Genomic DNA, 16,892 nt, shown 5'->3' on the forward strand with positions numbered 1-16,892 from the left:
GCAGGCGTGACGTTAAATTTTAACTCACTCACTCACTCCACACTCATTAATAAACCCATGTAAGCATCATCGTTCGTGATTTACATTTATTTAAAAATCGTTTCCAAAGCAAAGCGATTCCGTCTATATCATAAAATAATGTGCAGACTATTATCAAGTTATCTATGTTATACAAATTGTTTTAAATACGTTATACGTGAAAAACCATTAGCCGCCTGCTCTCGTGTTGGTGGCGGCTGTTGATGATACACAATATACTGATGGCCGAAGAGTTCTTAGCTGGTTTAATGGCACCTTGTGGTCTTGGACAGTCTCTCGTCTGGTATGCCATTAGGGATTCCGATTCCTCATGCCAGAGTGGCTCACATTGTTATTTAAAGAGACAAATCCCTTTCCGTATTCAAAGGAAGTCTGTCCCCCTGAGGCGGAGTCGAAAGTACGGTTATTATCATCAGCATGTGTCTATGAATCACTATAACATGGTAACGAAAACTGGTGTTCGCAAAAAGGTAAGCGTATCCTGCTCCTGCGAAGATTCGTCAGTTGTTCGTCCCAAACACACAGACATATCTGGGAGTTGAACTGGATTTATATTTATCAGACCTGGCATCAATCGTGTGTCAAAACTCGAAATGTCCTCCACGTGTCTACAACATTTGAGCAATTTCTGTGACGCTCTTTGAAATCTTGCTCAAAAGAAAATACTCGAATACACAGAAACAATGTTGAAACCCAAGGCTGGAGCTGCTGCAATACGCCATATTATATATGTGCTATATGATAATTGAGCGAAGCAATTCAAGCATAAGTTATCAGTAGACTAATCACCGTTATATTTGCATGTCTGTGTGCGTGAATCAGTGCGTGCGTGCGTGCGTGCGTGTAATGGGGTACACAATGCATACACCCCTTAAATGTTCATGGATCCCACCAATTACTGCCAAGTATAAAATGGTTTAACAGGATACTCCACCTTCTACAAATAACAGCACTTCCTGGCAGTGATTGATCAGTGCATGCATTTACCAAATATTGACACATGTTTATGGCAAGAGTTCTGGTTATTTTGTCGTGTATTGTACAACATGTATATTCTGCCGTGGCTTACCAAAGATGAGTAGAACATTCCCTGGGTTGCAAAGATACAGAAGTAGGATTCTAATGAGCCTGGGGTTTTGTTGTTGGTCAACATCATCCTTCTTTACTTTCTTTCACAAACATAAAGTCATGAAACATTCTATGTGAAGATACGTGCAATGCGATTATACAAACAGTTTTGTATTATGGATTTGGTATTGACAATCAAAGTAAATTATTTCCTCCTGCCATGATCATCGATTGGCAGAACAAAGCCGGAATAATACAGTTCGTGTACCTACCAGCCTATATTTGAACATCGTAAGGATGCATTTTCTCGTTAAGTACAAAACATAAACACATTAATTGTTATGATTAGGAGGTAAAAGACACACACTGTTTTTATTCCGAGGACATGATTCCGTGAGACCAAACACTTGGTGACGTAGTTGTTGATGATTGTTTGATAGGCATTCTAGAAGTTGTTGAGTCAACAACAAAGTTATAACTTTATACATATCACTTCTTGTTTAGAACTTAGAACGAAGTTTTGGTGTAGATTCAAATCTTGATAACAGTGTAGGAATCTGCACCGAAACGTCGCTCTCATAAACAAGTTGCAATAAACAAAAAATTGTCACCTGTGACGTTGTAGCCTTGTATGTTGTAGTTGTTGATGTATTCATTTGAACCATGCAGCAGCTATGCAGTGTTTGTTTCTGTCATACAAGCTTTTGTCTTGCATTAATGTCATCTTACTTCAATGATTAGGTTCAATTAATTAACTCATTAGCTTCCCTGTCTGTTGATATTACAGTTATAGTGTATCAATTGCCACCACTACCGAAAACACTGGGTGAAAGCATGACATGATTTGTCGGCCACTCACCATGCGTTCTACAGAAATGCATTGGGTATTTGTCCTGATATTGAGACAAGAGTAATGAACTGATCATGACAAAGGTGTCAACATTGCGGGTTGTACGCCTTCTGACCCTAGAAACACTCCAGGTTCGTGACTGACATCGTTCTGAACCAGACATTGTTGCTGTTGGTGAGCACCTTGTGACAATGGCTGCCTTGGTTTCCCAAGAGACAAGCAACGTCTCCTCTTTCTGAAGTCTACTCTATCAGCTGACAAGTTTATGGTTCCAAATGAATCCTACTTGTGGACTATCTTAGGAAAGAACAATAACGGCCAATCTTCGTGAGCATATGGGGGCATGGCATATCGGGAAACTCACAGAAGGTGTGTTATTCCATCAGGGTGTGTACCTGTGCATAGGTGTCGTTCAAAAGCATACCAACCTTCGTATTCACCAGATTCGGCACCGTCAGATTTCCACCTCTTCCCACATTTGAAGACGAAACTGTCTGGCAAGTATTAAGCAAATGATGACGTAATGAAACAGTGTATACCACCCCGATGAAGCTAGTATCAAGACTTGGGAGTGGGTGCTGTAGAGGAATAAGCAACACTGTAAACGTCGGCCATCGGTTTTGGGATCAGATCTTCTGAGCCACCATCGTATGCTCTCAATCAAACACTTTGATGGAATAGACATCGGCTATGCTTCACATAACGTCAACCTGGACATATAATGCCATCCCAGGTTTGTTGAGTCTATCCCCCATGTTCCTCCGGATCTTCACGGAGATGGCAGCAAGTATTCGCCTCGTAAGACGTTATTTTTGGTCATTGTCATACTTACGCGTAAAATATTGATGTGTTCATCGTTGTATGGAATCAAAGCGTTTTATGAAAATATGAGTTTTTCACCAGGTGACAGGTTTGTTTGCTGGTGGACCCTCAATAGTCATCATAGCTAGTGTTCTGTATTGCGACACAATCACTGCTGCAGCTGAGCAAGTTCATTTCTGTAGTTCGGAACAAAGGGCACGTGTTTTTAGCTTTTACCACTGTGTCAGAATACCACCGTGTATTGATTGGGACGAAAACAAGGACAGGCCATCCCAATCATTGTTGACCTTTATGTGCTGTCTGTTAGTCTGTTGATTCAACTCCCAACTGTAATGGATGCATACAAAGGACCAACTTGCTTTTTCATTCTCTATCGATCAGTAAATGAGAATGCTAAGCTGTACCTTCACATCTATGACTGTACTGACACACTTGTATTTACAGTTAATAGTAAAAGGTTTGTAACTTCATCCCTATCAAAGAGCAGGTTCCCGAAGGTTAAACGTTCTTATTCTATTAAACAAAGAGACATACAATGCGGTGTATAACATTACACACACGAGGCACGCTGTCAAACATAGCATTACAGTCACTGGCATTGTGACCCTTCTCATGGTCTTAGTTCACATTAATACGTGTATTGGAAATCTTTAATGTGGCACTAGTAAAGTTAGTTCCTCGTCTGAAATAGCTTCTTGGCAAGGTGCTACTTCGGGTGGACAGACGTATGTTGCTCCTGGCTGTAGTCGCTGTTCTCTCTGGTGAGTCGTTGGAACTGAAAACTGCAATGTTTCTTTGCCGATTAACTGAAATTGAGGTTAATCCCAACAACAGTGTATGATTATGACGATATATAGATGCTTTGAGATACAATATACCTTGTGATAGTGCTGACAATAGGTACTCCACGAAATAGTGTAATTTTAGATATTGTTACTTCGCGACTGAACATGATCATGAAACTCAAACACTGCTTTTTGAAGTACATGATGTAAATGACTAGAGATTATTCATTCTGCTACTGACGTGCTGGTCATATAATCACTAAGCACTTCCCTATTATCGATAATAACAGCTTTCGTTGTTCCGATGGTCCAAAATATTTTAAGCAGCCTGCTGTCAGTTGTGTTGTCATAGCGTTATCATTCTGGATGTCTTCTAAACGGACATACGGACCCTTTTCCCTTTACACCAAACGTAATTTGATTCTGACGATAGTTAAGACTGTTTTTTCTTTAGCACTAACGTTCTATATGTAAGTCAGTGTGTGAAAGTTTAAACTGAAAAATGAGACACAAATATGCATAACTGTCTTATGCAGTTGTCATCTAAAGTATGGTTATCCTACACCACATTGCTTGTGTTTAAAGAAAATATTTTCATTTTGTGAAAGCATCGCTACGTCAATTTGTTTGAACGTAAGGCAGGATGAAATCATCCCCATGGACACACACTGTCCACCTTTGGTGCTGATCTGTGTCTTTATACATATCTATCGGAATTTCTGCACGGATTGGCAACATCAACACGAACAAATATGGCCAAAACGTTTAACGGAAGCTCAAGGTATATTTAATGACTAGATTCAATAATAGTCAAACATCCTATTCCCGTCCGCTGCTTTACCAACCTGAGCTAGAAAGAATGAAAGAGATTCATGATCATCTGTTTCATACGTGGAACGAAATATATACTGTATAAAGATTTATAGTCACCAAATATTTTCTTATTTGCTCAATGTTTTAGGTACAATCGATTATGTAATTTCTAGGAATATTCGAAAGAGCTTTATACTCTCTGACTTAACAATTTTTTGATCAGGGTTATAACCTTCAAGGACATAGGAAAGCTTTCGTTACAGACACATGGATCGATTAGATGCATCAGCGAATGATGCCCCATGAAATGCCCTATTTTTTTCTTGTATCATAGGGCGGTGGGGTAGCCTAGTGGTTAAAGCGTTGGCTCTTCACGCCGAAGACCCGGGTTCGATTCCCCACATGGGCACAATGTGTTAAGCCCATTTCTGGTGTCCCCCGCCGTGATATTACTGGAATATTGCTAAAAGCGGCGTAAAACTAAACTCAGTCAGTCAGTCTTGTATCATAAATATGGTCTCATGATTTTCAAGGTGAACTGTTGAATTGCCTTGCAGGTTACGCTCTCCTTAGTATCTTAGTATCATGATAAATTGATAGTAAATGATGCTTCTGATATAGTGAGTATCGGACATGAAACTACGGGAGGTTTCTCAGTGGAGATTTCCTAAGGTTGTGGAAATGATTCTGTCGCATGTTTAGCATATGTCAGGGTATGATGATTTATTTGTCTTTTTCCATGCACAGACAAAACACTTTAGCTCACACCTCACTATGGAAGTTGTCAGATGTGTTCATATGAATGAGAAATATTCTTTCTGTACTTCGATAACTAAGTAGGTATATGAAAGCAACAAAACGCTTCCATATTTATAATGGCAGTAAATAGCTCTAACTCCCGCTTCTAGAGATTTCTCAAAGCGATTATCTGAACACGAGCAAGTCTTTGACCTGAGCAGAATACAAAGATACAGTACATGATCAGCTCTGTTACGGATATGTTCATACGTGTCTCGTAAAATCGACCTTTTTCACTTTTTTTAGAAATACTTTGTTTGGTGCCCAACACGGGCTGGTGTAGGAAAGCGGTAGGCAAGGTGTGAGATAGTGTTTGATAATGTTGATAACGTTTCCGTAAAGGTTTGCCATTTAAAGTAAGTATTAAAAGGCATTCTGTGACTTGTTTGAACAGATAATATGTAGATATAACTCGGTCTAATTAAAGTTTGACAACTGTATGGATGTTGTGTCCAGCACCAGGTGCCCGTTCCAGGGGCCTGACGGGCAAGGTGTATTCCATCCACAAGCACAGCAGGACATGGAACGAGGCACGGGCTATCTGTGAGGCCGAAGGAGGCCAGTTGGCCAAGTTTAACAGAAATGCCACATTTGATGCACTAATAGCCTACAGATACTCTGAAGGGGACTTGTGGATGGTCAACGTGTACGTTTTTCTTCATATTTGACTTTCTACAGATTCTAAATCTTCATGTGACATTTAAACCATAGTACCTTTTTCACTGGCCAACAGGTCGACCATATGACCGTAAATATAACGTTTACACTTATGTCCACGAGACTGCATCTTTGTAGTGTTCCTCTAAATGTAATATAGAACTGATGGTGGTGGTGTTGATGATGGTGATGGTGATGGTGGTGTCGGTGTTGATGTTGTTGTTGGTGGTGCTGATGGTGTTGTTGTTGGTGATGATGGTGCCTTTGTTTCCCAGAAAAAAAGATATCTGGGTTGGATTACACTCCCCAGCCGCCAATAACAAATACCGATGGGCCAACTGTGAACCGCTGAGCTCTGATCACTGGACATCCCCCGGGAGGGTGGAATCGGGTTCTGAGCTGTGCGTTGTGGCGCGCAGGGACACGTGCACGTGGGAGCCAGAAATGTGTCGGGAGCGACATCAGTATGTATGTGAGGAGAAAACAGGTAAGACATTCAGCAGACACCTCATCCGGCCAGACTCTAGGTAACTGAAGACCTTCCATGTACTACACAGGCATGATATATCACTGTGCGTTGCATGACTGGCCTTGGTTTTGTGTATGAGTGAGTGAGTGAGTGAGTTAGTTTATTTTTACGCCGCTTTATCAATATTCCAGCAATATCAATATTGACACCAGAAATAGGCTTCACACATTGTACCCATGTGGGGAATCGAGCCCGGGCCTTCGGCGTGACGAGCGAACGCTGTAACCATTAGGCTACCCCACCGCCCCTCGTGTTGTGTATGATGTGATTGCAATTAGGCATTTATAATTTTGCTCTTTACTTTCCACATTGAGTGTTTAAACTCTATAAACCTGTTTTATTTAGCATTTTACAACGTGACAGTGAAGTGATTCAGTTTTGTGTCATCTAAATTAGAAACAGGGCGGTGGGTAAAATGCTTGTCAAAGTGTTAGCTCGTCAAACCCGGACTCGATTCCCCTGCTTTGGTACAATGTGTGAAGCCCATATCTGTTGCCCTGTCGTCGTATTGTGGAATATTTAAATACACCGGCGTGAAACTCTCTCACTGATGTGTGGGAACAGTGTGAACAGGGAGGGGAAAAGTGGTCCCCTACCGATGTGGCGGATGTGACGTGATGCGTCGCGTGGCAAACCGGTGAACTTCCACATACCGTGGCATTCTGTCCAGTCGACTTGCTTTAGAAAATGCATCTATATACTAAGTCTTCCAGTTTTGATAATATTGTGTACGAATTCAGCACGCACACATCTACGGAGGGGCGCGAATACCCATGTGGTCAGGTGGGGAACATCCCTTTGTTCCAGCATTTCACCGGTGTTAACATGACGACCTTGACCTCCGTCACTGCAACAGTTTTCCTGATCCATTTACCTATTCAACAAATAATCAATATAAGCTAACATTGACTTTATGGCATTATATTGACTAAATAGGAAATACAGAGTGGTTTATGTTCATGACAGCGGAATAATGTTTGCCTAATGCTCGATAATACAGCGGGTAATATTATTGCTCTTTGGGTTTTTTTTGTTTGTTTATTTAATTATAATACCATTTTCCCTTTTCGAATCGTCCGAGTATGCACTTGTTTTGTTTTGTTTTGTTTGTTTTGGGGGCGGGGGTTGCTTTTTTTTGTTAGTTTGTTTTCTGTTTTGTTTTATATTTTTTTCTGGTTGTTTTACATTTAATTGTTAAGCAAAGAATCGATGAAGTTAGGATTATTATTGTATACCTACCAATCGCCTTCAATGTAGTGTTGCTTTCAACTGAGATACAAACCACATATAGTTATGAACTTTTTGCCCTCGTCTAAAGTGACTATTTAACGTGTCATATACTATCAAGACACGTGACTGTTTCTGCATCCTTGCTTCTCCAGGACCGTGCAGGTACACCCTGACCAATGGTCACTGTGACGACGGAGCTGAAGCCAAGCGCTTTGTCAAGGTTGAGAACCAATCAGAATGTCAGGAAAGATGCGACAGCGAATACACGACTGGGCTGCCATGTTGGATGTTCGTATACGACAGTTCGGATTGTTTGCTGTACTTCGCCAGCATCCCATGGCAGTGTGGGGCATCCACATCCAATACGTCTGCTGCTGTTGGAATCAGGAGCTGCTTCACGTGTAAGTGATGTTTAATATATATACAAGTCACGGTTGTTGTCTAGACCGTGGCTGCTGTGGTACGTCATGGTTGCTGGGTAGGTCATAGTTGAGTTGATGTATAAGTCATGGTTTGCATGCCAATTTTGTTATGTAGTTCATGATAGACTTGTACACCAATCTTGCTAAGCAGGTCGTGGCTGGTTTTACTCCAAGGTTGTAATGGTTGATTTACGTGTCATGGTTGATATGTAGGTCACGATTGCTGTGAAGGTCACAGACCTTTTACATAAATTTTTTTTAGTAAATGATGAATTGGTCACGTTGGACTCGTGGGTCGCTTTATCTATGTCAATCATGATTGATGTCATTTTATACTTGTAGGTCAAGGTCACTATGTAGGTCAATTTTGTACGTCAGTATTAAGAATCCAGAGAGGTATTCAAGGAAACTGATCCTACGAGTTCTCGTTTTCAATACTTTTTAGCTATTGAGTATTGTACGATGAAAGACACCAGGCGCTACCACATATGCGTATTGCTATGGGGGTAGAATAAATACCATTAACTAAACGTACGTATTGAAATGACGCGACTCTGCTTTGTGTTTGGGCGTAGGGGTGTTTTCACGTCTATTATCAATCCGTTATGAACAATACAATGAATTCGTATGCCACTGTGCTCGTATGACGTTGCAATCGAATTTGATTATGATGGTTGACTGTTGCACTACGTTATTAGGCAGTTGCTGACGATGGATATTTCTCATAAGAGAAGGAATATAAATTACACTGGGTAATGGGTGATTGTGTTCACTGTCAATACTCGTGCCTGGTTCGTATATTTCATGAGTGTGTAGTAGTGTTCGTGGTGAGTTATGCCGTGTGTTTAAAACTCCTCAAAACATAATTCTGATACAGGTACTACTTCGGTCTCGATGGTTAGGAATGAGATTTAAAATGTTTTTGTAGAATTGTCAACTCCCCGCTGTTGTCGATAAGCAAACTGTAAGGTGGTCAGTAAATAGGCAATCTCTCTTAGGATAATATGGAACAAGTTTTTATGGATAACAACTTCTTTATTTCGTGAGTGCGACGTTTCGATACAGATTCTTGTACCGTTGTCAAGCAAGAGTGATACATGAAGTGGAGGAGCTGCATATTTATACTGTGTATAACAATGAAACTACATACATTGCAAATGACAAATGAAACAACATAATTGCCATAATTGGTTAAGCAGTAAGCTGATGAAGCCAGTGAGTTCACAAGGGATAGTGAATAGAAGCCAGAGATGTATAAATACAGGGGTGGTACAATAAAGGGGATGTTTATACAATAGGTGCGATGTTTATACAATAGATTGGGCTTGGATGAGGAGTGAATCATAAGCTGATGGAATGAAGTTTCCTTGGTCACGGTTGATGGTGGGCTTATGGCGTTTGATGTGAATGGATTCGGTGAGCTTGCGTTTAGTGAAGTCCGTTTAGTTGTTGGCGAGAATGGTGAAGTCGGACCATTCTATTTGGTGATTGGGGTTCGCTTTGATGTGGTCAGAGATAGCTGATTTGGTGTCGGAGTTAGCAACAGAGGTGCGATGTTCTTTGACTCGGGTGTTGATTGGTCGGGATGTTTCACCTATGTAGCTTTGTCCACAATCACAGTTTATTTTATAAATAACACATTTCGGGTTGTTGTTGTTGACGGTGGGTTGTTTTCTTCCGTTGGCATTGAGGAGGTTGTTGAGGCTGGAGGACGCTGAGAAGGTTGTGTCTTTGCCTGTCTGTTGTTTCAGGAGTCGGCTGATTTGATGTGATGGTTTACCTATGTAGGGAATGGATATCTTGATGGGGGCTGATTCTGGTTTAGATCTTTTGGCAGGAGGTGAAAGCGTTGCTTCGATGGTTCTGTTGACTATTTCAGGTGTGTCTATGCCTGTCTGTTGTTTCAGGAGTCGGCTGATTTGATGTGATGGTTTACCTATGTAGGGAATGGATATCTTGGTGGGAGCTGATTCTGGTTTAGATCTTTTGGCAGGAGGTGAAAGCGTTGCTTCGATGGTTCTGTTGACTATTTCAGGTGGGTAGTGGTTGCGTTCTACAAAGACTTTCCTTAGGTGTTCAATTTCGTCTTGTAGGTTTGTTGAGCAGATGTTTTTGGCTCTTCTGGTCAATGTAGAGATGACTTTAGGTGGGTGGTTGGAGTTGTAGTGGATGTATTGATCCGTATGGGTAGGTTTTCTGTACACGGAGGTCTGGAGTTGGTTGCAGGAGGTGCGGGATACAAGGACATCAAGGAAAGGTAGTTGGTTGTTCTGCTCTGTTCCTATGGTGAATTTGATGCGGGGATGTTGGTTGTTGAGATGGGCGAGGAGCTGCTTTGGATCTTGCTGAGGTTGGAGGATGACTTCAACTGCATCAACTTTGCGGTACCAGCAGGAGGGTTTGAAGGGTGCAGTTTCTAGGGCCTTATCTTCCAGGTCGGTCATGTAAATTTCTGTTAGGATGGGGGATAGTGGGGAGCCCATGGGAAGTCCGTGGATTTGCTCATAGATGGCATCGCCCCAGGTGAAGTAGGTGGAGTTGATGCAGGCGGTGGTGAGGCTGATGATAGAGTCGGTAGAGAGGCTAGTGTTGAGGGGTTGTTGGAGGTTGTCAATTCTGTGGCGTAGTGCTTGAAGGGCTTCTTCCCGAGGTACATTGGTGAATAGGTCCACAACGTCGTAGCTGATGATGGGACCTGGGTTGGTGATGTCACGGATCTTGCAGCAGAAGTCAGTTGAATCATTGATGAAGGAGTTGGCAGATTTACCTAGCGGGGAGAGTACTTGGGTAAGGTATTGGGCAGTACTGTAGAACACAGTGTCACGGGAACAGACTAGTAGACGAGTTTTAACGGGGTATGATCCACTCCTCCACCAAGCCCAATCTATTGTATAAACATCGCACCTATTGTATAAACATCCCCTTTATTGTACCACCCCTGTATTTATACATCTCTGGCTTCTATTCACTATCCCTTGTGAACTCACTGGCTTCATCAGCTTACTGCTTAACCAATTATGGCAATTATGTTGTTTCATTTGTCATTTGCAATGTATGTAGTTTCATTGTTATACACAGTATAAATATGCAGCTCCTCCACTTCATGTATCACTCTTGCTTGACAACGGTACAAGAATCTGTATCGAAACGTCGCACTCACGAAATAAAGAAGTTGTTATCCATAAAAACTTGTTCCATATTGCACGTCTCAACTTCTAAAATGCCACTCAAACAAGTTCGCTTAGGATACTTTAACATGCTTCTAGTTCTGAAAGTAGACTCCGAACGTTCGAAAAAAATAAAGTAGGTAGCGAGGGTATTCTCTGTCTCGCCCCAACTCTGCATGTCATATTTTCCGAGATCCACTGGAATATCCAAGTTAAGGTTACTGGCGTCACTTGGACCTCACATTCAGGAGTTGTGACGGTCATATTGAAGGGCTTGAATGTCGCTTCCCACCATGTCCCTACTGGAGGTTAGTGACGCTCCTCTGAATATTTCTGATTGACAGTTCGTTTCCATGAATCCACGACAACGATCCCTGACGATGACAGCAACTTTCCCATCACCAGCTGTGACGTGAACTCAACTACAGCCACGCCAACGACTCGATCTGGATTAAATGACACACAAAGCGTCCGTCCTGCAGCAGCAACAACATATTCCAGCACACCAGCCACCTCTCAGGCTACAGAGAATAGTAACGCTCTCGGTAAGGCACAAGGAGACGACCCCGACACCATGCAAACCACTACTCAGCCTGCCACGATAACTTCCACTCAGGCTGCGCAGAATAGTAACTCTCTCTTTAATGCACAAGGAGACGACCCCGACACCACGCAAACCACTACTCAGCCTGCCACAATAACTTCCACTCAGGCTGCGCAGAATAGTAACTCTCTCGGTAAGGCACCAGGAGACGACCCCGACACCATGCAAACCACTACTCAGCCTGCGCCGATAACTTCCACTCAGGCTGCGCAGAATAGTAACTCTCTCGGTAATGCACAAGGAGACGACCCCGACACCATGCAAACCACTATTCAGCCTGCCACGATAACTTCCACTCAGGCTGCGCAGAATAGTAACTCTCTCGGTAAGGCACCAGGAGACGACCCCGACACCATGCAAACCACTACTCAGCCTGCCGCGATAACTTCCTCTCAGGCTGCGCAGAATATTAACTCTCTCGGTAAGGCACAAGGAGACGACCCCGACACCATGCAAACCACTACTCAGCCTGCGCCGATAACTTCCACTCAGGCTGCGCAGAATAGTAACTCTCTCGGTAACGCACAAGGAGACGATCCGACTACCACGCAAACCACTACTCAGCCCGCCACGATAACATCCACTCAGGCTGCGCAGAATAGTAACTCTCTCGGTAACGCACAAGGAGACGATCCGACTACCACGCAAACCACTACTCAGCCTGCCCCGATAACTTCCACTCAGGCTGCGCAGAATAGTAACTCTCTCGGTAACGCAAAAGGAGAGGACCCCGACACCACGCAAACCACTACTCAGCCTGCCCCGATAACTTCCACTCAGGCTGCGCAGAATAGTAACTCTCTCGGTAATGCACAAGGAGACGATCCGACTACCACGCAAACCACTACTCAGCCCGCCACAACAGCGACCCCTCAACCTACCACGACAACAACCTCTCAAGCTACCACAACAACGACAACCCAGCCCACTACGACAACGACCTATCAACCTACCACTTCAACAACTCAACCTACCACGACAACGACCGCTCAACCTACCACGACAACGACCCCTCAACATACCACTACAACAACTCAACCTACTACGACAACGACCCTTCCACCTACCACGACAACGACCCTTCCACCTACCACGACAACGACCGCTTTCCCTACCACAACAATGACCCTTCAACCTACCACAACGACCCCACAACCTACCTCGACAACAACAACTCAACCTACCACGACAATGACAACTCAACCTACTACGACAACGACCCCTCAACCTACTACGACAACGACCCCTCAACATACCACTACAACAACTCAACCTACTACGACAACTACCCTTCCACCTACCACGACAACGACCGCTTTCCCTACCACAACAATGACCCTTCAACCTACCACAACGACCCCACAACCTACCTCGACAACAACTCAACCTGCCACGACAACGACCTCTCAACCTACCACGACAACGACCTCTCAACCTACCACGACAACCACCTCTCAACCTACCACGACAACGACCCTCCCATCAACCACGACAACTCAACCTACCACGACAACGACCACTCCATCTACCACGACAACGACCACTCCATCTACCACGACATCGACCCCTCCATTTACCTTGACAACGACCACGCAGCCAAGTGCACCAACTACCACGCACTCCACCGTTGCGCAAGGACCTGCCGCAGCACCCCAGACAGATGTCGGTGAGTTGAACTGTGTTCTGTAATCAACCCGTCTGTGTATACCTTCTAGCACATTTCTCTTGTGAGTTTTGACAGATATAGTCAGTTTTAAAAAGGGAGAAAATATGATTGCATTAATGAAAGAACTCAGACAAATTATCTGGAACGCATCACAGCAAGAGAGAAAAAGTACGATGACATAATATACTGAAAACAAAGAAAAGAGTTTTGTTTTTTGTTTTGCTTCTGTTGTTTTGTTTGTTTTTTGTTGTATTTTTTGGGGGGGGGTTGTCTTTTGTTGCTTTGTTGGGGGGCTTTTTGGTGGGGATGTTGTTGTTTGTTTGTTTGTTTGTTTTTTACAGAAATGTTAATTTTGATTATTGTAATTTAGCCTTCACTATGTTCTTGAGACATTTTGTGTAAAAAGCAATCTGGGACTTTTCCATTTTGTACAGAAAGAAAGACTGGGCTGACAAATGAATTTACGGCCACATGACACCAAACATGTATGAAACATAGATTTATTGTGTATTAAGCGCAATTAAACTTGTTGATTTATTAAAGATTTCAATCAAATTATATTTATAAAAATAAAACAGTGTAAAAGTATTCTCTGAGTGCTGCCAAAGCGCCAGTACAGTCAATTTTTCTGTTTTTCCTTTACGTTCAGACAACACAACATCTGACAACTGCCCATGTGAAATATGTGTCAAGGTTAAAAATAGCACCGAGATCCAAGGCGTCATTGATGAGCTGCGTGTGTGGCTGAAAGTTGACCAATCAACGCTGTCGGCAGTACGAAGGAAGCGGGTATCCCAGACCGATGATCGACCATCAGCAACTATCATTGGCTACTCTGGGGTTGTGTTTATAACTGCTGTACTGAGTGTGTTTATCATATCCGATACACTGACCCTTTGTCAACAGTTGGCGAAGAAGAAATAAATAAAATAGCTACAATTTGATAAAATTTACTTTTATCACAATATTTGTTCTACGAAAGCATTATCTTTCAGAATGACTTCATTTAAGTGCTCCAAATAAGAAAATAAATTTAGTAACTGTGCTTTATATGAAGTTCAGTAAAAAAATCTGGAATTAAATTCGCTTACTTGATACTGAAGATATCTCGACTTTAAGGCAGTATTCACAGTTTGCACGTGTATGTTGACAATTTGGACGTTTGTTGATAGCACGATACTCTTGTAACCGGTTAATGAAGGTTTTGCTTCTTCGTCATCGCAAGCAAGTCTGGCCAGCAGAGGTTCTGATGTTCAGCAAGCACGACTGTGTAATATCATGCTGATGAGTTACGGTATCATTTGAGCAGCTCTAGTGGTAGTGCAACTGTCGACATGCGTCCAGGACAGCATGGTAATTATGTGTGTATTATTCAGCGTTGTGTGTTGGTAGCAAACAGGATCATAACGTCATGTAGCAGCACGATAATGCTCGCAAACTAGTTGCGTGTGTTTTAACCGATGAGGCAGCATGTCATTGCTGTTCTGCCATGCCAGGCTGTTTCCCAGGAACTCCATAGAGTAATTCTGGGATGAGGTGGAAGGACGCCTACGACAGGATCGGAACCAGCCAGTATCGCCTACTCAGTTTGATCAAAATGACATATGTGAACAGATCCAAGTCTAGCTTCAATCAGCTGATGTCAATGAGTCGCCGCTCATGATATTGGCATTGTTAATTGAGTAATTACATATGGGACTTTTGACAATGATTTTGTACTGAAAAGTATGGATCAAACTAATGACCAACTATTATGATATTTTCACTACCTTTACATGAAGCACAATTGCTTTACCCCGTTACATTGTTACATGATATAGTATTGTTCACCTTGATTTCCATGATATATATTGAGTATTGTGTGTATATTTTATAAGTAACGACAAAGGTGTGGTACGGCCTGATTGAAATAAAGATATGTTGAGTCAAACAGTTTACAAGTCGTTGGTTGCTCTGTGAATCCCGGTCAGAAATATATACCTGGAGCTGTGTGATGAAGTAAACCTGACAGAGTGTTGAACGGACTCGAGACTCGGGACTCAAGATGTGGCAACTACAGTCAATGCTGTGACATATGATTATATTCGGGATATTTTGTCACAGTATTATGCATTTAGCATCCCCAGTCAGACTTTCACTTGCAGAACGTCACGGAGGCAAACTAATAGAAACCTAGTGGGTCCCAAGTTCGACAGAACTGAGAAGAATTTTCACTTGATTGGGGCTTGAAAATTCACGTGGAATCAATCGCAATATTTTGCCTGCAAGCATGAAACATTGAAAACAGTGTTCTCTTATACTTACATACATACATTATTGGCCAGTAATATTGTTTTACAGATTTGTTCCAAAAAGTGGCGTGTACTATCGTTAGAGAAACCAGGCGTCATTACTGATTTTAGGTTCTCATTCTAAGCATAAGTTGCCTGACTAATCGGGTTATTGTCTGATAAGGCATTGTGAACTTACACAAAGTGAAATTGGATTATGTAATACATATATAGATTACTAGCTCAGCAAAAGACGAATTGTCACGTAAGTTTCTGTCGATGGTATCAGATTCCTGTGTCACAATCCTTCCTCGGGCCTCGTTCTGTTCCACGAACAGAAACAAACCTGTATTAAAGGACCTAATTAAGTTAAAGCCAATATCACTGTAACATCAACAGTCTAGTGTGTACATATACTTAATTACATTCCAACCTCAAATAATGAGCCGAACGACTTTTTGACAGAAGCCGGTGTAGGTACACCTCAGCTGCTCATTATCGTATACAGTGAGTAAGTTGGGTTTTCCGTCGCTTTCTGCAGTATATACCAGCAATATCACGACCGGGCCGCAAGGAACCAACTTCGCACATTGTAGCCATGCGGGAAATCAAACCCGGTCTTCGGCGTGACGAGCGAACGTTTTAAGTACTAGGCTACCCCACCACCCCCACAGTCGGGTATAGTCACGTGGCCTGGGTAGTAGATGTGCGTCAAGTTAAGATTCTTTCATGAGTAGATGCTTTATCTACGGGTATTTATCAGATGTTTGTCCAACCTAACATCACAGTAAACTTACAAACTAAGAAGGTGTGATAACTAAATACTTTCTAGGCGATTTATTTAGAGACATTCTAAACATCACATTCACCATACCGCTGTATGTTTTTGTGTAAAACGTAGTGGAACGCTATGGTACAGTACAGGAACGCGAAGACTTTTGCGAGGTCAATATTGTTGGAAAGAAACATTTGGCTTCCAAACCAGCCATTAAATTAGTTTCAACGCTACTTCAAAAACATTTCAAGTTATAGTCACCGATACCTTGATGTATATTGACAATGACAGTATTGCATAACAGAAATGCATTTTCTGTGACGTACTGAACCTTTACGGATGGGTCAATATCTAGATTCTCTGTATTCCAATACCTTCACTGTGTACACATTACCGA

At 42.3% G+C, this 16,892-nt stretch overlaps 1 protein-coding gene across 1 annotated transcript; it reads left to right on the forward strand.

Moving 5' to 3' along the window:
- The first annotated feature begins 479 nt into the window (after positions 1 to 479).
- Positions 480 to 14,374, forward strand: LOC124292205 (mucin-5AC-like). The gene is made up of 7 exons (XM_046729257.1): positions 480 to 509; positions 2,260 to 2,326; positions 5,632 to 5,821; positions 6,108 to 6,319; positions 7,744 to 7,992; positions 11,525 to 13,450; positions 14,100 to 14,374. Exons 1-7 carry the CDS (start codon positions 480 to 482, stop codon positions 14,372 to 14,374), a joined length of 2,949 nt encoding a protein of 982 aa, XP_046585213.1.
- The last annotated feature ends 2,518 nt before the right edge of the window (positions 14,375 to 16,892 follow it).

Source organism: Haliotis rubra, unplaced genomic scaffold, assembly GCF_003918875.1.
Source record: "Haliotis rubra isolate DU_JTF1 unplaced genomic scaffold, ASM391887v1 Scf51, whole genome shotgun sequence".
In the NCBI taxonomy this organism is placed as follows: domain Eukaryota; kingdom Metazoa; phylum Mollusca; class Gastropoda; order Lepetellida; family Haliotidae; genus Haliotis; species Haliotis rubra.